General features: G+C 56.2%; 3 protein-coding genes across 5 annotated transcripts; 1 reads left to right on the top strand and 2 right to left on the bottom strand.

Annotated features, from left to right (window-relative positions):
• Positions 1–4,490: 4,490 nt before the first annotated feature.
• Positions 4,491–10,939, top strand: ATG4D (autophagy related 4D cysteine peptidase). Of its 2 annotated transcripts, XM_059696820.1 has the most exons (10): positions 4,494–4,882; positions 5,352–5,435; positions 5,520–5,693; positions 5,977–6,253; positions 6,327–6,391; positions 8,358–8,488; positions 9,337–9,415; positions 9,492–9,568; positions 9,654–9,773; positions 10,370–10,939. In XM_059696820.1, exons 1-10 carry the CDS (start codon positions 4,651–4,653, stop codon positions 10,541–10,543), a joined length of 1,413 nt encoding a protein of 470 aa, XP_059552803.1. In that variant the 5' UTR covers positions 4,494–4,650; the 3' UTR covers positions 10,544–10,939. The 2 variants fall into 2 exon arrangements, with proteins under 2 accessions (XP_059552804.1, XP_059552803.1); XM_059696821.1 differs by lacking the exon at positions 9,337–9,415 and having other exon boundaries at positions 4,491–4,882; positions 10,370–10,579.
• KRI1 (KRI1 homolog) lies at positions 10,566–19,822 on the bottom strand. 2 transcript variants are annotated; one of them, XM_059696817.1, is made up of 19 exons: positions 19,684–19,822; positions 19,507–19,577; positions 18,728–18,833; positions 18,282–18,387; positions 17,976–18,030; positions 17,851–17,900; positions 17,489–17,585; positions 17,322–17,399; positions 16,909–17,036; positions 16,479–16,605; positions 16,304–16,399; positions 16,047–16,217; positions 14,993–15,068; positions 14,804–14,892; positions 14,593–14,719; positions 14,377–14,507; positions 12,345–12,409; positions 12,141–12,239; positions 10,566–11,508 (listed from the first exon to the last, which is right to left on the bottom strand). In XM_059696817.1, exons 1-19 carry the CDS (start codon positions 19,775–19,777, stop codon positions 11,169–11,171), a joined length of 2,106 nt encoding a protein of 701 aa, XP_059552800.1. In that variant the 5' UTR covers positions 19,778–19,822; the 3' UTR covers positions 10,566–11,168. The 2 variants fall into 2 exon arrangements, with proteins under 2 accessions (XP_059552800.1, XP_059552802.1); XM_059696819.1 differs by having other exon boundaries at positions 17,851–17,897.
• Positions 19,823–20,244: 422 nt separating this feature from the next.
• On the bottom strand, positions 20,245–22,801 carry CDKN2D (cyclin dependent kinase inhibitor 2D). The gene is made up of 3 exons (XM_059696825.1): positions 22,645–22,801; positions 22,236–22,388; positions 20,245–21,189 (listed from the first exon to the last, which is right to left on the bottom strand). Exons 2-3 carry the CDS (start codon positions 22,374–22,376, stop codon positions 20,830–20,832), a joined length of 501 nt encoding a protein of 166 aa, XP_059552808.1. The 5' UTR covers positions 22,377–22,388; positions 22,645–22,801; the 3' UTR covers positions 20,245–20,829.
• Positions 22,802–23,896: the final 1,095 nt, after the last annotated feature.

The raw sequence follows: 23,896 nt of genomic DNA, 5'->3' as shown, positions 1-23,896 counted from the left end.
CCTGGGACCTTTCAGTCCCCAGACCGAAGCTCTATCCACTGAGCCAAACCAGTCAGGGCTGTTTGTACTTTTTTAACATAGATACTAGAATATTGAAAATTATATCTCACGCTATGTTTCTAGTGGATAGAGCTGCTCTAGATTTTTTTATGTGTGGTGAAAATTGTTCATAAAAATAATTTTATATATAATTATTTTATTTTATTTTTTAAAAAATTTTATATTTAGAACAAATATTTTGTTTTTAGTTAACAGATGTCAACCAGACTTATTGTGATGGTCATTTTGCAATATATACACGTACCGAGTTATTATGTTGTACACATAAAACTAACCTTATATATCAACTAGAGGCCCAGTGCATGAAATTTGTGCACTTGGGGGGTCCCTCAGCCTGGCCTGTGCCCTCTCACAGTCCGGGAGGCCTCGGGATAGGTCCGACTGACAGCTTAGGCCCGCTGGCCTAAAGTAAATAAAATGAAGTTTAGTATCATTTGAAAAAGAAAATAATAATTTTATAAATAGATGTGTTCTTCCTGCTGTTGTATGGATTTGAGGGGTCAGAGGTGGCAGCCAAGAGGCCAGGAACCAGGGAACACTGGTGATGGGGGCTTGACCTGGGAGGGCAGTGGTGGGAATAAGAATGAAAACAAGAGCAGCTCAGCTGGAGTGGCTCATGGTTGAGTGTCGACCTATGAACCAGGAGGTCAGGGTTCGATTCCCGGTCTACCAGGTTGCAGGCTGGATCCCCAGTAGAGTTGTGCAGGAGGCAGCCGATCAATGATTCTTTCTCATCATTGATGTTTCCATATCTCTCTTCCCCTCTGAAATCAATACACACACACACACACACACACACACACACACATACCATATATACATATGGTATATATATCCTATATAATAAAAGCCTAAGTGACTATTCAACCATTCAACTGTTTGACCTAGCGACTGGTAGCTATGACGTGCACTGACCACCAGTGGGCAGATGTTCCACCTGGTAGGTTAGCTTGACGCTGGGGTCCAACCAATCGGGACTGGGTGAGATGAGCCGGACACGCCCTGGAACCCTCCCATGGTCCCTTCCTGGCCTTGGTCATGCACCGGTTGGGTCCCTTGGCCTAGCCTGTGCCCTCTTGCCATCTGGGACCCCTCGGGGGATGCCCGCAGGCCAGGCCGAAGGACCCCACCGGTGCACGAATTCGTGCACCGGGCCTCTAGTATATATAATAGCAATAACAACCCACACTAATGTAGCGATGGCTGTGTGCCAGGGAGTGTTCTAAGTGTTTTGCATATTCACTTCCTCCTCCCAACCCCTAGGAAGTAGGCACTAGTTCTCCTCATGCCCCATTTGGCAGATGAGGAAAATGAAGCGTAGAGAGGGGAGGTCACTGGTCTGAGATAGCTGGCTGCAGCATCTCTGCAGGTGGCCAGGACTATTATGTTGCTTTTGGGAATATGAAGACAACTGGGGCACAGGTTAGGAGGTGGTAAGACAGACCCTGGTAAGAAAGGCAATGGAGGCTGGGGGCGGGCAAGGGCTGGGGAGGAAAAGCCAGTGGTGGGGAAATGCAGGATCAATTCAGGACCAGGAGGACATTCCAGGGGCAACATAGGTGGTGGCTGGACCTTGGGCTGGGGACGGAGACCCAGGTGGAGAGCTGATATTGTGGCTGTGCTCATGGAGGAGCGGGGAAGGTCGAGAAATCCAGGGCCCCACAGTAAAACACCCCCTTCTCAAGGGGAACCAGCTGTGGCCATGGTGGAGGTCAGACACCAGATCAAACAGAAGAGGGTCTGTGGCCCCCACCACCCATCTATCCCCTGTGAGGCAACAAGTTCTCCTTCCCTTTCACAGGTGTTTTGTGGCACCTACTGTGTTGTTTGTTGAGCACCTACTGTGGGCCAGGCCACCGCCTACGTGTTGAGGCCCCAGCAGTGACCTGGATGGACAGACACCCCCACCCTAAAGCTGTGGTGGAAACAGAGGTAATAAACATAGAAATTACATATGTAAAACAGATACTAAAAAAAACGTACCAGTATACAGGGTGGGGAAAAAGTAAGTTTAAGGTTGTGAGTATGAGAAACAGTTTATTTTTGTGTTATTACTTATTCATTATTGTATTATTTTCCATATGAACAGTTGTAAACCTACTTTTGCTCCACCTGGTACAGTAGGTCCTTGGGTTACGTCGGAGATCCGTTCCTACGGCGTGACATAATGCGATTTTCACCGTAAGTCGGAACCCACCTACATCACTCACATGGAGCACATACACAGCAGTAATGAAGTGAAACAGTAAAAAAATTTAAAAGAAAGATAACAGTTCCTGACCTTTACTTGTGGCAAATAAATAATAAAAAGCATAAAGCACATATGTACATACCTCGAAATGACAAAACTTTCTTTTTTTTAATATAAATACTATAAATGGAAGATGGTGAGGTAACTACGAAACGACGTTCGTCGAGTCCGACGTAACCCAAGGGCTGCCTGTATATATAAACTCGGTGCTATGGCCCTGGCAAGTGTGGCTCGGTTGGTTGGGCATCGTCCTGTGCACCAAAGGGGTGCCGATTCAATTCCCGGTCAGGGCACCTGCCCAGATTTCAGGCTCATCCCTAGTGTGGGGGGTACGAGGGGAAGCCGATCAATAACGTGCTCTCACATCCTCTCTCTAAAAATCAATAAGCTATCCTGATAATAAGAGCCTAGGCGGTGTCGCGTGATGTCATCACAAGATGGCTGGCAGGGGAGCATTTAGGTGTCAATCAGGCAGACAGGGGAATGGTTAGGGGGCGGTCAGGCAGGCAGGCAGGCGAGCAGTTAGGAGCCAGCAATCTTGGATTGTGAAAGGGATGTCTGACTGCCCCCAAGGGGTCCCAGATTGGAAAGGGTGCAGGCCAGGCTGAGGGACACACACTCCACCCCGCTCCCCCCACCCCCCACCGGTGCACAAATTTCGGGCACTGGGCCTCTAGTTACTAAATAAATAAATAAATAAAATCAGTGCTATGGTGTGAATGCTTGTGCCCCAAATTCATAAGCTGAAGCCCTAAACCCCAATGTGATAGTATGTGGAGGTGGTTAGGGTTAGGTGAGGTCATGAGGGTGGAGTCCCCATGGTGGGAATGATGCCCTTATAAAAACAGGAAGAGACTCAGTCTTGCTCTCTCTCTAAGGAGAGGCCATGTGAGGACATAACCAGGAAGAGGCAGGCCCTCACCAACATCCCAGCTCCACTGGCACCCTGATCTTGAACTTCCACCTCCCAGAACTGTGAGAAATAAATGTCTGTTTTTCAAGCCACCCCGTCTGCGGTGTTTGTGACAGCAGCCTGAGCTGACTCAATCAGGGTTGTAGCTGCTCTGTAAACAAATACATATAGCAGGGAAGGGAGAACGGAGCCCAGGGTGGGCATGGGGAGGAACTCTGAGAGCCGTCACCCTGCAGGGATGACATTGGAACGAAGTCCTGAAGGAGGTTCAGGAGGAGTCGTGCAGATACCTCAGGGAAGAGAGAAACAGCATGTGCAAAGGTCCTGTGGTGGGACCTGCAGAGTTTAAGGAGGCAGGTGTGCCTGAAGGGAGAGCAGAGGGAAAGTCCGGGAGGTGACTTTCCTTTTGCGCCTTCTCCTTTGCATCCCACACCCTCACCCTAATCCTCTCTGACTTTCTTAGCGGCTGAGGACAGTGCGCTGGGCTGGCCACCCTCTCCGAGGGTCACAGGCCATCACACTGTCATCTCCCGGTCAGGCTGAGGCTGAGGCTGGCCGCGCTGAGCCCCGACTGCACCTTCGGTGCGAACGAGGAGCTTAACGCGGGGGAGCTCAGCCCCTTCTAACACTCCGCTGCGCTGGACGCATGGAAACGTCTACAGCTTCCTTAGCTGTAATTGGCGCACAGCAAACACCCGATTTAAAGCGCACGCGGGTGAGTGTTCGCATCCCGGAAACCGCCTCCACCTTCCAGAGAGTGAGCCCTTCCCGGCCCTGAAAGGATCCTCCCGCCCTTTTGGGGTTCCCCCCTGTCCCCCCGCACCCGGCAGCCACTGAGCGTGTCAGGAGGCTGCACTTTCTAGGGACTGAGTTTGATCTAAACGGGACCGGAGAGTATTCTCTTCTTTTTCGTCTGGCTTCTCTCCGGGAGCAAAATCATTATGAATATTCGTTTATGTTGTGACGTGTCTTTGAGCCCCCGTTTGCTTATGGGGAAACTGAGGCACACGGAGGGGGGGTGAGAGGTGGGGAGGGAAGGGGCGTCACGGACAGGTCTGCCCCGCCCGGGCCCGGAGGGGCGGAGGGCGCCCCGCGCGGCGGGAGGCGGGGCGGGGGCCGCGATAAGGACCCGCGGGGCTCGGCGCGCCTGGGCGCCGCGATAAGGCGGGGGCGGGGGGCCGCCGGACGGGAACCGGGGCGGGGCGGGGCGGGGGCCGGGGCCGGGGCGGGGCGGGGGCCGGGGCGGGGCGGGGGCCGGGGCGGGGCGTCGGAGGGCCACGCCCGCCGCCTCGTCCTCGGGCAGCGCCGCTAAGATGGCGGCGGCGGCGGGGACAGCGCCCCGCGCCGGGCCCGGGGACCTGGCGGCCGCGGCGGGGGCGGACTAGAGCCTCCCGGGCGCTCCGGCCGGGCCCGGGACCCGGCGCCCATGCACCCCGTGTCGCCGGCCGCCGCGCAGTACCGCCGCGGGGGCCCGGAGGACGCGCGCCGCCCCGAGGCCCGCCGGGCGCGGGCGCCCCGAGGCCCGGACCCCAACGGCCTGGCGCCCCCCGGAGCCGGCGGCCCCGCGCTGGGCCCGTCCGGAGCCGCCCCCGGGGAGCCGGGCGAGGTGGACAAGTTCAAGGCGAAGTTCCTGACCGCCTGGAACAACGTCAAGTACGGTGAGCGGGGCCGGGCGGGGGCCGGGCTGGGGGCCTGGAGGAGGGGGCGGGGGGCGGGGGGCGGGGGGTGAAGGAGAGCGGGGGGCGGGGGGCGTCCGGGCCCCAGTCCTTGCCCTGCATCCGCTTCCCACCATTCGCTCTCCCGGAGGCACCCGCGGCCCCGCCCCGCCCGGCCCGGCAGGTCCTGCAGGGAAAGCGTTTCCACCTGCCCCCCTTCCCGTGACCTTGAGCAGCCTTTTTACTTCCTCGTGCCTCCACCTTTCCCTTCTGTGAAATGGGTACGATAGTCAGACCTGCCTTCATTCATCCCGAGAGGATGGCAAACACTTCCATCCGAGAGGACGGGGCTGGGCTCCCCCCGGGGCCACCCGGAGCCGGGCGGGGGGGGGGGGGGGTCCCATTCCACAGATGGGAGCTGTCGCTGCCATGACGACTGTGCTAGAACCGTCATCTCGCTGCTGCTCCACAGGTTGGACAGTCAAAAGCCGGACCAGCTTCAGCAAGATCTCCAGCGTCCACCTCTGTGGCCGCCGCTACTGCTTCGAGAGTGAGGGTGAGCTGGCGGCCCCAGGCCCGAGTTGGGGGAGCCCCCCTCCCCCAGATGTTTGTGTGGCCGCTGACACACCTGCTCTTACAGGTGACATCCAGCGTTTCCAGCGGGACTTCGCGTCCCGCCTGTGGCTCACCTACCGCCGGGACTTCCCGCCCTTGGCGGGGGGCTGCCTGACCTCAGACTGTGGCTGGGGCTGCATGTTGCGAAGTGGGCAGATGATGCTGGCACAGGGCCTCCTGCTGCATTTCCTGCCCAGAGGTGAGAGGCGGAGGGGGGAGGGGGGAGGGCACACCAGGCGCATGAGCCAACCGCCTAAGTCAGCAGGGTTAGAATTGTTTGTAAATAAAGTTTAAAGTCAAGTCAGAATTACGTAGAAAGTCAGTTCTGCCCCGGGGGAGTTAGAGTTGTTTATGTTTCAGGAATGTGAGAATTGTGAAACGTGGAGTCTCAGGGGCATTAGAATTGGGTGTAAAGCATGAGTAACTGGGAACTGTGACCCCCACACACTGGCATTGGTTGACTATTGATTCCATCCCACCAGACTGGACATGGGCGGAGGGTGCAGGCCTGAGCCCCCCTGAGCCCGCAGGGTTGGCCTCTCCCAACCGGCACCATGGGCTTGCCCACTGGAGGCCCCCACGCTGGGCCCAGGGCGCCCCTGAGCTGGAGCAGGAGCGCTGGCATCGGCAGATTGTGTCCTGGTTCGCCGACCACCCCCAGGCCCCCTTCGGCCTACACCAGCTGGTGGAGCTCGGACACAGCTGGGGCAAGAAGGCAGGTGACTGGTATGGGCCATCTCTTGTGGCACATATACTCAGGTGAGGACCACGGCAGGGGACATGGGAGCCAGTGGGTACCCCAGGGAACTCAAGCCTTTCTTCTGGCCCCCAGGAAAGCTGTGGAGAGCTGCTCAGAGGTCACCCGCCTGGTGGTGTACGTGTCTCAGGATTGCACAGGTAAGGGGCTGGCTGCTAGCCAAGGCCATGGGGTTCTCCTCCTGGGCCAGTCACTGCTGCGGCTGCCTCTTAGGACCCGCCGTTCTCAGAGGCTGAAACAGTTCTGGGTCAGAGGGACCCTTGGAAAGGACTCAGGGCCTGCTCGGACAGGTGCTCAGGATCGCTCTGCCGCTTCTAGATCCAGGAAAGCAAGCTTCAGGGGCTTCTCCCCAAAGATAGAACAAAGGACGTAAGGACTTACTTCTCTGAGATCCCATGAACTCTTACTGTGAACAGCTCTGACATGTACAAAAGTCTGGTCCTCTCTGCCTTGTAGTGTTGTTATAAGAACTAAGTGAGCCCTCGCTGGTTTGGCTCAGTGGATAGAGCGTCAGCGAACAGACTGAAAGGTCCCAGGTTCGATTCTGGTCAAGGGCACAGGTCCGGGTGTGGGCTCAATCCCCAGTAAGGGGCGTGCATGAGGCAGCCGATCAATGATTCTCTTCATCATTGATGTTCTATCTCTCTCCCCCTCTCCTTTCCTCTCTGAAATCAATAAAAATATTTTAAAAAATAAGAGGATTGGTATCAGGGAAGCTACAAAAACTAAGTTTTTATGCAAAATTGTAGGGTTTTGGGACAAGGTTCGATTTTCACAGAGAGCTATTGTCTTAATCTGTTTAGGCTGCTACAACAAAAATAGCACAGACCAGGTGGCTTATAAACAACAGGAATTTATTTTTCATAATTCTCAGGCTGGAAAGTCCAAGATCAAGATGCAGGCAGATTTGGTGTCAGTGGGAGCCCATTCCCTGGCTTGCTTTGCTGTGTGCTCACATGCCAGATTGGGCAAGCAAGCTCTCTGGGGTCTCATTTTTGTTTCGTTTTTCCGTTCAGGTATAACTGACCTATAACAATATATTAGTTTCAGGTATATAATATCATGATTTGATATTTGTATACAGGGTGGGGCAAAAATTTACAGTTGTTCGTATGGAAAATAATGCAATTAATAATAGTACAAGAGTAAGCTCTGTTTCATATACTCATGACTGTATACCTATTCTTGCCCCACCCTGAACATTGTGAAATGATTACCACACTAAATCTAGTTAACATCTGTCAATGTACATAGTTTTTAAAAATTGGGGGGGGGTACCTCTTTTATCAGAGCACTTATCCCATTCTTTTTTTAAAAAAATATATTTTATTGATTTTTTACAGAGAGGAAGGGAGAGGGATAGAAAGTTAGAAACATCGTTGAGAGAGAAACATCGATCAGCTGACTCCTGTACACTCCCCACTGGGGATGTGCCCGCAACCAAGGTACATGCCCTTGACGGGAACCTGGGACCCTTGAGTCCACAGGCCGACGCTCTATCCACTGAGCCAAACCGGTCAGGGCTTATCCCATTCTTGAGGGGTCCAGCCTCAAATGACATCATCACCTCTCAAAGGCTCTCACCTTGGGATTAGGATTTCTACATACAAATTTTGGGGGAACTCAAGCATTCAGATCATAGCAGCTGTGTCTCCAGAAAGGGTCGGATCCACTTCTCTGGTACCAGCAAGGAAGGAGGAGGAGAATGGACAGCTGCAGATGAGACTTGAGGAGGAGGGACACACAGGGACATTGGTTGAGGACTGCTCTGTGCTCCCATTTCCTTATTGGCAAACCCAGAAGCCGAGTCAGTGAGGAGCAGTGGGGCCTGGGGTTGGGGGTAGGCTCCAGGCTTTGGGGAAGGCTCCACCTCGTCCTGGCAGTACGTTCTTCATCCGACTCTTACGGTCTTGGTTGCTCTCTGTGAAATGGGGGCCCTGGGATTGTCTAGGGGAGCTTGGGGGTTCTGGAAATACTTCCTTCTCCACTGACAATGGGAGAGTCACCCCCCAAGCGGTTGCTTGGATGAGATTGGACCCCTGGGCTTGGACGATCACGCTCTGAAGCTGAAGGTTAGCAAGATGACCTTCTGCCCTGTCCTTCCAGTGTACAAAGCAGACGTGGCCCGCCTGGTGGCTCGGCCGGACTGCACAGCGGAGTGGAAGTCTGTGGTCATCCTGGTGCCTGTGCGGCTGGGTGGGGAGACTCTCAATCCCGTGTATGTGCCCTGCGTGAAGGTAGGTTCAGCCAGATTCACCACGTCTCCCCCAGAAGCCCTCTGGGTTCTTTCAGTTTGGGTTAGGTATGTGTGCTTCCTTCATCGGTTTATCCAGTAGTCACAGGGCACCTATTATGTGCCAAGTGCTCTCCCAGTTGCTGAGGATTCAGACGTAAACAGGCAAAAATTTGTGCCTTTTGGGGGGTGAACATTCTAATGACATGCAGTGAATCTGGGACCAAATAGACAGCCTGGGAGTTACAACTCGGGCTGTAAAGGAACGAAAACTAGTGATGATGGGGGTGGCTGCACAACCGAGGAAAGCCCCTCTCTTGCCAGGGCACATGAAGAGCCAGAGGAGTGTTCCAGGCAAAGGGAACAGCAAGGCTGGAAAGACCCTGGTGTGTTTACACTCAGAATAAAGGCCAGAGCTCTCCCCACAGCCCACAGGACCCTGTCCCTTCCTTCACCTCATCTGCTCCCACTCTCCTCACTCACTCAGCGGCACCCACATGGGCCTCCTTGCTGTCCTTACAACACACCTGCCTCGGGGCCTTTGCACTTGCTGTTTCCCAAGATGCTGGAACATCACCTCCCAGTGAGGCCTTTCCTGACTCCTCTATTTATAATTTCAAGGCTCCCTTACCTCCTTTCTTCTTTTCCCAGTGCAGTCACTTTCCAACACATAACTCACTCACCTTGTTCCTTGTCTAACATATGTCAGCTCCATAGATAGTACTTTAGTCACTGCTGCTCCCCAGGGCCCAGCACACGCCTAGGTTCGCACACATTGGGTGTTTGCTAAGTATTTCTTGACAGACAGCACCTGCCCTGAGTTCTCACCTTTGCCCACTCTCCTCCCTGTAGGAGCTCCTGCGTTCAGAGCTGTGCCTGGGCATTATGGGGGGCAAGCCGCGGCACTCGCTGTATTTCATCGGCTACCAGGGTAGGCCTGCTCCGTCACATTCCATCCTGCCTCACCTCCCCCTTCCCCACCCCCACTTACACCTCCTCCCCTGCAGATGACTCCCTGCTCTACCTGGACCCCCACTACTGCCAGCCCACTGTGGATGTCGGCCAGGCTGACTTCCCCCTGGAGGTGAGCTGGTATCCCCAGAGTGGGGTTGGGGGGCATGTGGAGGAAGTCGGGGCCCCCCTGAGCTCCCCTTCTTTGTCTGCCTCAGTCCTTCCATTGCACCTCACCTCGCAAGATGGCCTTCACCAAGATGGACCCCAGCTGTACTGTGGGGTTCTATGCTGGAAACAGGAAGGAGTTTGAGACACTGTGCTCAGAGCTGACCAGGGTGAGCAAGAGGAGTGGTGGAAGGTGTGGGAGAGTCAGGGCTGGAGGGGAGAACGGACAGAGGCCTCCAGGCCAGCAGACCTGGGGAGGTTACTTCCAGGCTGTGTCGTCAAGGTTATCATCCTGTCCATGTTACAAAAGCCCAGCTTTGAATAGACCCAAAAGGGGCAGAATATGAAAAGTTAGGGGCTTTGCTGCCTTGGAGGACAGCGGCATTCAGGAGCTCAAGGACAGGACCCTCCCTGTCTCTTGGCTCTCCTGTCCGTCCCAAGGCTTTACCCTTATTGTGGCAAAGGTCAGCTGTCCGCCACTCTGGGCACCTACCTCCCCGTTCGTGGGAAGGGAACCCTACTCTCCCAGCAGAGTGAAATCCCAGGGCTGCCTTTCATCGTCTGCATTGGGGCACATGCCATCAGAGTCCATCGCTGTCCGGGGGAGTAGAAGGTGCTGACTGACTGGCCTGGGTCACTGCCCTGAGGGATGGGGTTGGGTTCAGGAAGCACCTTTGGAATAGACCTGTTAGAATAGCTGTGCCAATGGGGTCAGTAACTGGCGACTGCTTTTGGTACCGAGTTGCTCTCTCCCTCTTCCCACCAGGTCCTCAGCTCCTCCGCGGCCACACAGCGGTACCCCATGTTCACCCTGGCCGAGGGCCATGCTCAGGACCACAGCCTAGACAACCTCGGCTCCCAGCCAACTCTGCAGCTCCCTCGCACTGGGCGGCTCCTCAAGGCGAAGCGCCCCAGCTCTGAGGACTTTGTCTTTTTATAAAGGGATGGGATGGGGGAGAAGATAGGACAAACACTATTTATTTTTTTATTTATGTCACACTGGATGTGGGAGCTTGACCTCTGGTGGTGATGGTACTTCCCACTTCTCACCCCCTTAAGCGCAGCTGAGACCAGCCCAGGAAACCTCCAGGCTGGAGCCATTAAGCCAGGGACGGAGCCCAAAGGCCTGCCTCCTGCCACTTGGGCCCTCACAGGGCGAGGAGGGAGGGATGGCAGATGGACTCCCAGGCACCCACTCAGGGCCTGACTCAAGTACTGTAGTTTGCACTGGACTGCTGGTGCCCTCACTGGCCTCTAAGCTCCTGTCCTGCTAAGGGCTGGTGGCAGTGCGGGAACTGGCTGCCTGGGGCCAATAAAGCCGTCGGATTTGACCTCAGCTATGGCCAGACGGAGCATTTGAGAGATGGGACCAGGGTGTGTATCAAGAGGAGACATGTCCACGTCTCCTGGGGAGCTGGAGTAGACTCAGCTTCCACATCTGTAAGACGGGACTTCTCCCTTGCCCACAGGGAGACACGTGGGTCTGTACAGTCAACAAGAGGGGATGCATTCAGGGGCCTGCTTGAAGGGAGAGAATCTGAGGGCCCTTGTCTTCTCCATCAAGCTCAGGGGCAGCTCTTGGGCCCCTGCTGCTTCCTCCTTTTCCGGGCCAGCAGGCGGAAGTGCAGCCTTTTTGGATTGAGGCCAAAGGCCTGCAGTCTCTGGCGGCTGAACTCCTGTCCTCCAAGCGTCACTGTGGGGCCCAGGAGTCGAGCCTTCTTGCCCCTCCTCCGCCTCTGGGGGGCTGGCTTCTCTGTGGGTGACACGGGGGCGGCCTCTTTCTGTGCTGGGGGGCTCTCAGGCTGAGGCTGCTTCCTGCAGGCCCCATCAGATGCCAGCAGCTGCCCCTGTGGGCCGGCTTTGTCTCCCTGTGGCTTCCCTGTGGCTTCCGTGGGTGTCTCTTTCCTGGGGAAAGAAAGTCAGGGCTCAGCCCAGGCCAGCACAATTAGACCCCTTCCCAGTGTACACCCCCCGTTTTACAGTTGAGGAGAGAGGCTCAGGTAGATGGCAACGCAGCAATTCAGGTGCCTGCCTGGAATTCACACTGGGGTCTGACACCAAAACTGGGTTTTTCTACTGAATCCTGAAGCTGGACCGTGTTGCTGATAATTCTTGTATTTGAGCCTGGGCTTACACTAAGCTATTCACATAAATTAACTCATTTCATCTTTAAATCAACTCTGGGAATTCCTGTCACCCCTGCTCCCTGCTGTATAGACCAAGAAGTAACATGATGATAACAACAGCTAAAACCTATCGGCACTTACTATGTTTTAAGCACTTCACATAAATTCACTTAATCCTCAAAAAACCCCAACAAGAAATGAGCCATCTTTATCCCCATTTTATAAATGAGGAAATAGGCTGAGAGGGGAAATGACCTGCCCAAGGTTATATAGCTGTAGCCCAGGCAGGATTTGAACCCAGGTCACAGAGAGGGGGAGGGCCCAGTCTCAAAGTCATGCAACAAATGGCTGACAGAGCGAGACTCAAACCCTGGCCTGGCACCCCACCCTCCCCGGGCAAGCAACACTCACTCCTCTGAGCAGAGCGATTTGAAGATCTGCCTCTTTTTCCATGAGTTCTGGGCCTTCTGGCTGTACGCCTTCTTGTCCTGCAGCTCCTCCTGCTCCGACCTTTGGGTGCCCAGTGGACACGCGTGTCATTGGGTGCTCAGGGAGATGTCCATGCTTGCCTGTTTGCCCCTCCTCCCAAACACCTGGCCCAGCCCCACCCGTCACCTATACATGCAGGTCTTCTTCAGGGAGCACCACCGGTTCAGCTCCTTGTCGTCAGCAGCAAGGATCTGCATGGGAAGGGAGAGGGGTCCTGCTGCGTGAGCCCTGGGGGGGGCTCTGACTCTAAGACTTAGTCACCTCATTAGTCAAAGCAGGGTAATGCTAGTACCTCCCAGCAGGGATGTCATGATGGTGGGAGAGAAGTGATGTCCGTGGAGGCTAATGTTTTTTGCAGAGGACAACAGATAGGGAAACAGGTTCAGAAAGGGGTTCCTTGCCCCAAGTCATACAGCCAGGAAGTGGCTCATTTCGGATTCCAGGGCCCTGTAGCCCTCACCCATGCGCTATGGTCCCAGCAGCCTCAGGGCAGGGACCTCTATGCCAAGCACTAGATTTGCTAATTATAGTTAAGGCCCAGGTTCTCAACCTCCAGGCTCCTGCCTCCAGGCTTCAGATTCCTCATTTATGAGGTGGGCATCCCCTCAGAACCTATTAGAAGGTTGTTGAGAAGAGTGAGTAAATGCAGATGGTATAAGCTCAATCGACATCAGTTGTTTTTTTAATCTATTTTTATTGATTTCAGAGAGGGTGAGGGAGATCGAAACATCAATGATGAGAGATAATTATTGATTGGCTGCCTTCTGCATGCCCCCTACTGAGGATCCAGCCCGAAACCAGGGCCTGTGCCCTGACCTGGAATTGAACCGTGACCTCCTGGTTCATAGGACCATGTTCAATCACTGAGCCACACCAGCTGGGCAACATCAGCTATTTTTACTGACCAACAATAGTCAAGCATTGACAGCCATCATGGATAGCTAAGGGACAAGTGCCATCTAAAGAGTCACACATGGGTGCGGCCAGTGTGGCTCAGCAGTTGAGTGTCGACCTATAAACCAGCAGGTCACAGTTCAATTCCAGTCAGGGCACATGCCTGAGTTGCAGGCTCAATCCCCAGTAGGGGGCGTGCAGGAAGCAGCCCATCAATGATTCTCTCATAAGTAATGTTTCTGTCTCCCTCTCCCTTCCTCTCTGAAATAAATATATATTAAAAAAAAAAAAAAATTATATATATATATATATATAAAATAAAGAGCCACACATCGTTTCAGCTTCAGGGACATGAGGTAGGGGCTGTCATTAGGCCCGTTTTATAGATGGGAAACAGGTACAGAGCCCAAGTCCACGGTCACACAGCTGATGAGTGGCTAAGGCAGGATTTGAATCCAGGGCATCTGGTTCCAAAGCCCATCTAGTCTTAAAGGCCACCCTGCTGCACATAGAATAGTAACATAATTAAAGGTACAGTTGACCCCTGAACAACACGGGTTTGAACTGCATGGGTCCATTTATATGCAGGTTTTTGTCAAATATTTAAAATTTTTTAACATTTTCCCCCCATTTACTTTATTGTAAGAATACAGTACATAATGTGTAAAATATACAAATATAAGTTAATCAACTGCGTATGGAATCAGTAAGGCTCCCAGTCAACAATAGGCTATTAATATAGTCAGCCTGAATTTGCAAAGGTTGAATCCATAGATGTGAAACCCACAGCTATGAAGGGCCAACTATAGTTGAGTTTTTGAGGAATCAAAAATTATATGCATATTTTTGACTGCACAGGGGCCAGCAGTTGTTTAAGGGTCAACTGTAATATTTATAAGGGGCTGTTTGAAGCCCCTCCCCATCTCATGGAAACCCTCTGAGGTAGGAAATTTCAGTCCTGTCATTAGCACTATTATTCCTGTATTTTTTTAACTTAGGGAATTTAGAGAGAGAGAGAGAAACATCTACTTGTTGTTCCATTTATTCATGTAGTCACTGGTTGATTCTTGTATGTGCCCTGACCAGGGATCGAACCCGCAACCCTGGTGTATCGACAATGCTCTAACCAACTGAGCCACCTGGCCAGGGTAGTCCTATCATTTTTGACATGAGGAAACAGGTCCTGTGGCAGCAACCACTGGCTCTGAGCTCCCTCTTGCCTCCTGGGTGCCTCCCAGTGTCCCGCACCCGCCTGGGGCCCTACCTCTTCTGTGCTGAGCCCGAAGTCACAGGGCACGACAGTGCGGTACTTGAAGCGACAGGGTAGGTCGTCGATGATGTCCTCATAGTCCAACCGGTAATACTCGTCCAGGTACTCCTCAAAGGTCTTGTCCCCTGTGTGGGTAGAGAACTGGGCTGCTATGGTGCGCTGGCCCTGCGGAGCCCCTGCTCGCCCACGGAATGCCCACCAGAGCCTCACTGGGGTTGAACACAGGTTTCTCCTGCCCCACAGCTGCAGCAAAGGGTGACTTGCGCTTCTTCTTGCCCGTTAAGGGGGCCTCACGCTGCTTCTTCTGCGGCTGGCTGGGGTCGTAGTCAGCATCCATCTGCCAAGACATGCAGGTCAGGCCAGCCCTCGCAGCCCTTGGGACTTTCCAAGGCAGCCCACCCCCCGTCCCCATGGCACCTACATTGAAGTCTGGGTCCTCGCAGTGCAGCTCCTGCTGGCTCCAATCTCCACCCTGCTCCAGCCCAGTCCACGTGTCCCAGTTCCAGTGATCTGGCTCCAGAGGACGGAGAGACAGGGATGAGCCCAGGGGGCTCAGGATTGGGACCTCAGGCTTCAGGCCCAGCACTCCACTCCCACCCAGTGACCTCACCTTCGAACCCTTCCTCTTCCTCAAATTGTGGCTTCTCCTCCTCCATTGTGCCGTAGTACTCGTCCCCGAAGCATTTCTGCAGGGCCAGGGACCGGGAGGATCAGCAGGGCCCAACCCTTCCAGACAGCTCTATCCCTGCACCTCACATGGCTCCCTAGCACCCTTCAGGACCCAGCTCCTGAAGTGGGCCTGACAAAGCTGGTCAAAGGACTCCTCTCAGACCCCACCTGCCCCTGCAGGTCCCCATCACCACTCAGGCCCTGCAGGTTGTAACCATACAGTTAAACGCCTGCCATCAGATTGAGGGCTCTGAGAGGGCAGGACCTCTACGCTGCCTAGTGTTTGGCATATAATGACTGTCAGACTGGCTCTCACCACTCCATCAGCTCCAAGAAGGCCGACACTGGGCTCCACGAGGGCTGGAACCCCAGTGCCCAATGCAGGGCCTGGCAAAGGCAGATATTGTTAAACATGTCATTTACTGAGCGTCTACTACATCCCCAATATTGGCTACACCTCACATTTGCACAAGCACCAGGAGAGGGACAGTATCCCCATTTTATGGAGAAACTGAAGCTTAAACTCCAACTATATAGCCCCTCCGCTTCCCGCCCCCATTCTGGTTTTCACCTGGCCTACCTACATAGCCTCATTCCCCTTCCCTCACTTTCCAGGCTTGGTCAGAGGCTTCTCTGAGGCTCCTGTGGTCCCCACTGCTCCTCACATGCCTTCATCACCTGTTTCTATGGCCTGATGTTATATTCCCACAAATACAACAATAAACATTAATGGCACAATAAATGAGTTTAAAAGAAACACAGCAACCCACTGTTCCTTGAGCACTTACCCACTAAACCTTTATGTGTGTTCCTCTCAAGCTATCCTTACAACAGCTCTGAGGTGGATGCTCTGGTCAGACCCGCTTTACAGACAAGGACAACGGCTCAGCGAGCTCAAACCACTTCTCTTAGCCCCACAGCCAGGAAACAACTGATTCCAGAGCCACGCTCCTGAGCACGGGCTGCAGGGCCAGGCCTGGGCGTGGGGGCCGTACCTGCATGAGCTGGTCATGCCGGGTGGGGTCGAAGTCGTCCTCGAGGTCCCGTTCCTCAAAGCCCACTGTCTCGTTGCCCGTGACCTGCCGCAGCTTCTCCAGCTTGGCCAGAATCTCCTTCCTCTTCAGGTTCTTCAGCTGCTTGAGTTCTTCCTGCTTTTTCGCTTTCTCCTGTGGGTGGCAGGCAAGAGGGAGAGGGAGGGTATGGGCTCTCCCCACAGCTAAGGGCTCTCCTAGCCCACCGCCCCCTCACTCACCCTCCTCTTCCGCTCCCTAATCTCCTCCCTTTTCTCCTTCCTTTGCTCGTCCTTGCGGCGCACAGAGGACGCAATGCTCCGAGGGTAGGTCTTGACCTGTGGGACAGGGGTGATTCTGGGTTCTCCGGGCCTGAGCCCAACGAGCCAGCGCCTCCCAAGCCCTAGCTCTACCCACCACGGCCGAGTCGGGCTCCTCAAAGCGGAAATTATACTTGTGCTCGAAGTCCTCCTGCTTCTTCAGAAACAGCTCCCCCTCGTCAGAGGAGTCGTCTATGGAGAGCTGGACCGGGGGGCCTGGGACCCTGAGGGACAGGATAGAGGGAGGCTGGGTCAGCCGAGCTCCTGTGTACCACCCTGTTAACACATTCCACCGTCCAAGAACCCTACAGTAGGGTGCCACTGTTGCCCCAACTGTAAGGACGGGCAAACCAAGGCACAGAAGTCTAGCAGGGTCAGGATTTGAACACCTGGCTCCAGAGCCCACACTCCACGGCTCTTCCTCGAATGACTAACTGCTACGATGTGTGTGCAAAAGTAAACGCCAGTGCCCTTCGCTTTTCAGCCAGCATTGGCTCCAGGCCCCTGGTGAGAACATGGCTGCTCACCCTTCCTCCTCTTCCTCCTCCTCCTCCTCATCTCCCTCTTCCTCATAACGTTTGTTGAGGATATAATCCCGCAGGAACTGCTCCCCTTCGTCCAGCTCTGGGTTATTCCAATATTCCTTGAGGTGAGTCTAGGAGAGAAGGGGTGACAGGACCCAGGTTAGACACTCAGAGGCAGGGAAGGAGGGCAGACATGGGCATCAAATGGATTCAAGTAACTGAAACTTCACAGCCAGCCTATGAAATAGGTGGGGGCATTATTCCCATTTCATAGATGTAGAAACTGAGGCCCAGAGAGGGGCACACCCATTTTCAGAGTATTGCTCTTAGCTACCCCTTCGAGGGTTACTTTCTAGAAAAAGGTTGGATGAAGGCGGGATAGGCAGTGCAGTCCTTCAGCGACTATGGAAACTCACCAGTTCTCTCAGGGCCTCAGGGTTCTGAATCTCCCTCTGCCCCTTCAGCCATTCAATGTAGTCAGCATCTTCCTGGGCCTGGGGGAAGGCTGGCACTGAGGGTCTGCTGGAGCCCCAGCGCCCCTCCCTGCCACCAGCCCCAGTCCAGCCAGGGCCCCAGCACCCACCTTCTCCTCCTTGGTTTTAGCGCGTTTCTGCAGCAACCCAGAGCCACCTTCCCCGGCGCTATCCTCATCTTCACTGTCCTCCACAAATGCTCGGAAGCTGCCCACCGAGAGAACAAGTCTCAGAACAGCCAGGCTAGCCCCGAACCCTGTTCACCAAGCCGGAGTTCTTCCTAACAAGCTCAGAGTGGTGCTGAGACATAGCATTATCAACCCATTTAACTTCAGGAAACTGAGGCATGGAGAGAGCAAGTGTATGCCCAAGGGCACACAGCCATTAGAGACAGAGCTGGATTGGAGCCCAGACCTATCCACACCCAGAGCCTCAACGCCTATCCATTTGGCTACTCGCTGGCCCAGCTCACCTTTCCTTGAGCTGTTTCTGTTCTTCCACGTAACTTTTTGACGAGACCTGCTAAAGAGAGGGAGCGGTGGGCCTCAAGCCCAGCCCCGGACCCCTCAGCCCCAACCCGGTCTTCACCCCACCCACCTGGAGTCTCTGATCGGAGGTCTCCCCGTCTGAATTCTCCTCGTCAACATATTTGCTGTGCAAGGAAGGATTGGGGCTTCAAAATAGACTCCCCTCGGTCTGCCGGTCCCAGTGGGTGGGGGCAGTTATGAGAAGCAGGAGGGGGAGCCGACAGGGTGCAGGCCGTCACAGAGGAGCATGCTCTCTGGCATTCCTTCAATTCTGGTGAGTCACTGGCTTCTTCCCACCCTGCCCCTAAGACCCCCACGCATCCACCTGCTCTGGGAAGGCGGGGCAGAGGATGGTATGTGCCCAGCCTGTCCTCACCCTTCTTTCTCCAAGATAACCTTCCTCTCATAGTCCTTCAGGTACATGGGCCGCATCTTCTTTTGCTTCTCAGCTGCCAGCTCCTCCTCGCTTTCCGAGGACGTTGCTGCAGAGTCATCGGAAGACACCTGCCATTTTCCGCAACCACAACTCCCTTCCTTCCCCAGACAGAGAATGCCACGGGGCTGGGCCAGGGCCAGGGCCAGATGAAGGCCTCAAATCCCCAACCACCAGTGCCCAGCTGTACAACAGTTATCATACTGGCTACCACCGGGCAGTACCTGGCGGTGATCACCCAGTAGCTCCCGCTCTGAATATAACCCGTTAACATCAACGGGTTATAAGCTAAGACACTCTGCTAAGCACTTTTGACACAAAATGATTCAATAAATGGTCACAGCAGACGACAAGGCCACGAGGAACCTTGGAGAAGAGCAGCCGCAGACCTGTCCTCTGGTAGAAGGTGGCATCTTCCTGGTAAATCCGGGGGTCCTTCTTCTTCAACAAGGAGAGTGTCCTGTAAAAGTCTCGCTCCTGCTGGGGGTCAAATTCCTAGGGCAGGACAAGGATTGGGGGCAGACTTCAGAAGGAAGGTGGTGAGAGCCATGGAGGGCAGGAAGCACGGAGGGCAGGTGGGCTGAGAGGGTGCGGGAATTGGGGTGGAGGGATGAGCAAACATTAGGTGGAATGGGCATCCGTCACATGGAAGGAAAGGGGATCCCGCTGGGGAAAGGCAGGTGTGGTGTGTGGGGTGTCAAACAGGGGGAAAGGGAGGGAGGGCCACACATCAGGACAGAATCTGAGACAGAGGGGGGCTCCAGGCAAAGGGACCGTGCGTCCTGCGGGAATGGATCGGCGTGGGGCAGGAAGCACGGGGCCCAGCAGGAGGGACCGGCTGCACAGTGAGGTGAGGTGGCTGATGTGGGGGAAGCTGGTGCCCATGTGCAGAGATCTCCACTTCCAGGGCAGAGTGGCCACACCAAGCACATCGGGACGGGCAGGTGGGCCCGTAGCAGGGGGGGAGCGGGGGGAGCAGGGGGGGAATGGAGGGGACGGGGGGGGGGTTCGGTCCCGCCCCCGGGGATGGGAGGGTGCTGTCTGTCCCTCGTGGAGTCGGGTCGGGGGTGGGGGGGTGGGCCCGGTACGGCGCTATGGGGTTTCGAGTCAGGATGTGGTGGGGGCTTGAATGCCGCCCGCACGCCCGGGTCGGGGTGCGGAAGCTCACCACGCGCTCGTCGCTCGAGTCCGACTCGGAGCTGGAGTCCTCGCCGTCGCGGTCCCGGTAGCGATCCTTCACTGCGGGACAGAAGGGAGCCCCTGATCAGCCCGGGGGACCGGCTCCACCACCGCTTCCCGCCGGCCGGCCGCGCCGGCGCCCCGCGAGCACGCGCCCAGCACTCACGCCGCTGCAGCTCCTCGCGCTCCCGGTAGCGGCTGTACCGCGCGGCAAACGCCGCGTTCACCCGCAGGGGAGACGACCCGCGCGGCTCCGGCATGGCGGCTGCGCGACCCACTGCGCACGCGCCGGCTGGCGCCCGGGGGGCGGGGCTGCTGTCGGCCCCGCCCGGCGCCACCTTTAAAGGAGGCGGGGCCTCGGGGCCGCGCCCTAACCCCGCCTCCGGCCTTTCCGGAATCTCTGACGCCGCGTGACCTCAGTCCCCACCCACGGGCACGCCTCTGCGGGGAAGGCTGCAGCCACCGCCCACCCCACCCCGGGGGCTGCCCGCACCCAGCTGACATCTGGGGGCCCTTTCTCCACTCGCGGTTTCCTGCCTCGCTTCCGCTCCGACAGCGCAAACCGCCGCCCCACCCAGCTCTCGCACCCCTGGCGCCCTGGGAATGACCACTCTCTCCACTCCCCGAAGCATCCGTGACCCGCGACCCCCGTGCCCACCCCCACGAACATCCTGGACGCGTGACTATCCATGGCAGATTAAAGAATCAGAAGCCACCACCACTGCGATCAAGCACAAGAATTAATTTAATGGGTAAAAACATTAAGTTACCACACAACTTTTGTCCATAAAGCTTAATAAATAGAATCTTTTTTTAAAGCTGTACAAGAGACAGAAAAACAAGTTTCCAACAAGATATGAATGAACTCATCCCGCCCTCTTATTCATTTGGAACTCCCCCCGCCCCCATGCTCAAAAGCAGAGTGCACACTTGAGATGGCTCTCTGTACAGTCAGCCAAGTCGCCAGGTTCCAGGAGCCCTGGAAGCCATGACCTCACTCTGGGGCTGAGGCTTTAAACGCTCTGCCCTTGGGACTCTCTGTCGCCCCAGCAGTCTGGGGAGTGGAGGAAATTGAACCGTTAAGGTGGCTGTTGCCTACAGGAGCCCTTCTCACCAAACACACAAAAGGGAAAAACAAATGAGAAATGTCCCTTGAGCACACACACTCCAGAAATCAATACCAACAAGCCACAAACTGGTGCTCCCCCACCCTTGGCAGCGGGACTGGAGGAGCAAAAAGAGAAAGTGTTTCTTTCTTCCTTTCGGAGAGAGAACCCAGCTGGGTCCTGTGGCTGCAGTGGGTGGTCCTGGGTCACAGTGGTGCCACCATGTGCCCCTGCAGTATGTCCATGAGATCCTGAGCCCCTCTCCCTTGCGCCAGCTCCAGAGGCGTGAGTCCCCTGGTGTCCCTGTGATGGAGATCAGACTCGGCAGCCAGGAAGCTGACCACAGCCGTGTGGCCCTCCTGCACGGCCAGGTGGATGGGGAGCGACCCCGTGTTGTCAGGGGCGTTCACATCAGCACCGTGCTCCACCAACACCTTCAGCGTGTCGAGGAATCCGGTGCGGGCTGCATCGTGGGCCGGAGTGGTGCCTGAGGTGTCCTGGACATTGGGGCTGGCGCCTTGTTTCAGGAGCTCCAGGGCGATGGTGGGGCTGCCAAACATCATGACCTGTGCAGGGGCAGAGTTCGGGGGGTTCTCAAAAGAGGGGTTCCAGGAAAAGGCATCACTTGGAGAGAGGGGTCATTCAGAAATAGGGAACACCAGAGAAGAGGTCCTCTGGAGAATGGAAAAAGCCCAGGGAACGCAAACCCCCAGGCAGCTGTTTGAGACCTCAGAGGACAAGGTCTCCTAGGAACAGGGATCCCCAAGAAACTAAGGAAAAACATCCACCCCAGGAACAGCTCCCATGCAAACTTTCAAAGAACATAAGACCCTCCACAAGGAACCAGAGGACCACCACCCCCTCAGACGTGGGAAATCACCAGGAAATATACACCTCCCTCCAGGAAATGGGTCTCATAAAATGAGAACTGCCCCCCTCCGCCCCCCGAACTTGACAGCCCCCTCAAGCGAAAGGAGATGCCCAGGGAATCTGAAACCCATTCTCCAATGAACAGCCCCTCCCATATAACCGGAACGCTCCCCTAGAACACCTGAATCACTCCAGAGATGAGCTTCCTCCCTAAAATGACTCCAGGGAATGGGGACTACTAGGCACCCTGTACCTGTTCCCCCCGTGGGACTCCCCGTGATATACCAAGAATCTACGGGGGGGGGGAGAGAAAAGAACGGAGATCACCCCCCACACAAGGAACCGGATCTCTCTGGGGACCCCAGAGGCAATAAGAAGGCGGTGGAGACCTGAATCCCTAATTCCAACGGTCGGGTTTTCCCATAGGAACCCAAAGAAACAAGGGCCGGCCCCGTGAAACCGGTATCCAGAGAAGCTGAATGCTCGCTCCCGGGAAAAGAACCTCCCAGGAAAACTGCACCCCCAGCACCCGAAGACCGATGGAAAGCCTTCCCTTCCCCCATCCACGCCCCATCCACCAGCACCTACGAAAGGGGGCATCAGGGCGTGACGTCAGCCCCCAAATGGGGTCCCGGGTCCCGGTCGGCCCCCGCCGGGCCAGGAGACTCAGGAGCGGGGTCTGGGCCCCCGTTCCCTCCCGGCTCCGCCGCCCCGGCCTCGCTGCCAGGCCGCCCGGCCTCACCTGCAGCGCCGTCTTGCCGAAGCGGTTCAGGGCGTCGGGGTGCACCAGCTCGCGGTGCAGAAGGCGGCGCACCTCCCGCACGTCGCCTCGGGCCGCGGCCCCGCTCAGCCGGTCGCCGGCGCGGACCTCCTCCAGCAGCATGGCGACACCGGCCTGGGAAGCCCCCCGCCCCACCCGGCACGGTCAGGGCGGGGGCAGCCACCGGGGCTGGCCCCCACCGCCCCCCCGCGGAGCTGCCAGCCGGCGCCGGGCTCCCGGCCAGGCTCGCCAGTCCGGGGCTCCGCCGCGACCCCCACCGCCCCCACCCCCGGCCGGCTCCTCCCCGCTGTCAGCCGGCAGGTCGCGAGGGGCTGGGAAGCAGGCCCAACCCTCCGCGGCCCGCAGGGGGCCCGGTCTCCGCCCCACTCACCCTCCCTCCTCCTCTGCGGGCGGAGTCTCTTCTGAGCAGACGCCGCGACGCGGCTGCGGAGCTGTCCGCCCGGGACGGAGGCTGCGCGCTGAGCTCCGCCCCCGGACGCGGCCGATTTGTTTTCTTACGAACTCGCTCGCTACAAAGTAGCCCCGCCGCGCCGCCCGGCGCCCGACCCTGCGACGCCCCGCCCACGCGCCCAGCGCAGCCAATAGCTACGCGTTGCCGGGGAGGGTTTGAGCGCTGGCGTGGGCGGTGCCGCTCCTGATTGGCCGAGCCGCGGCGATTGGCGGACCGCCGGCAATGGCGGGGTTTTCGGTTTTTCAAATGCGCCTGGCGCGCGGGAGGCAGAGCCGGTTTAACTGACCGGGGAGAGAAAGTTCAAGGCTAGGGGAACGCGGGCGGCTCCAGGAACCCAGCGCCTCCGCTGGGGCCGCCGCGCCCGCGGTTCCACCATAAATGCTGCACGATAAGCATTTATTCGTCCTTCACAGAGAGCGGAGCGTTTTGTCTCCTTCATCCACCCACCTTGTGCAGGAACCTTTCCCATCGCACATTCAAGCACCTACATAAGTTAAGACAGCGTGAGGCACCGTGGAGAAAATAAAACGAGCGAATGAGGAGGAAATCTCTTTCTGGCTCAGATTGAACCAGCCCGAGCACAGCAAGTGCAAGGGACGCGAAGGAACGTTCACGCCGCAGCTGCCACGTGGCTGGACCTGGCAGAGACCTTCATTCAAACATTTCCTGGGGGGAAATTTTTATTTTTTTACTGAACACCTACTGTGTGGTAGGCGCCCAACTGGAGAGCGAGCTACAGTTCAGGGCAGGAGGGAACAATAATTACATATTTTCTGAGTGGTAAACGCTAAGGGAGTTGATACAACGGGATAAGTAAGAGTCTATTTGGAAAGGAGGCTGTTGAAACAGAGGTCACCCTGAATTGGTGACATTGATTTGAGACCGGAAGTTACGGTAAGGAGCGTGTGTGGATACCCAGGAAAAGCATGCCAGGTCCAGGGCACTACAAATGCGAAGGCCCTGAGGTGGGAGTGCACCTGGTGTGTCCAGGAAGAGCCGGGTACGGAGGGGGAGGTGAGGGCACGCAGGTGGCGGGATGGGTGGCACAGATCGAGGGAAGCACGCGAGGGTTCTGAGCGGAGGAGCCAGGCGCTGACTTGGACGTTAACAGCGCCCTCTGGCGGCTGCGGGGGAAACTGACTGTGGGGGGGGGCGGGGAGGAAAGTCCCCA

The sequence above is a fragment of the Myotis daubentonii genome, chromosome 5 (genome assembly GCF_963259705.1).
Source record: "Myotis daubentonii chromosome 5, mMyoDau2.1, whole genome shotgun sequence".
In the NCBI taxonomy this organism is placed as follows: domain Eukaryota; kingdom Metazoa; phylum Chordata; class Mammalia; order Chiroptera; family Vespertilionidae; genus Myotis; species Myotis daubentonii.
Note: the sequence above shows the minus strand (reverse complement) of the source record. Positions and strands in the feature narration are given on the sequence as shown.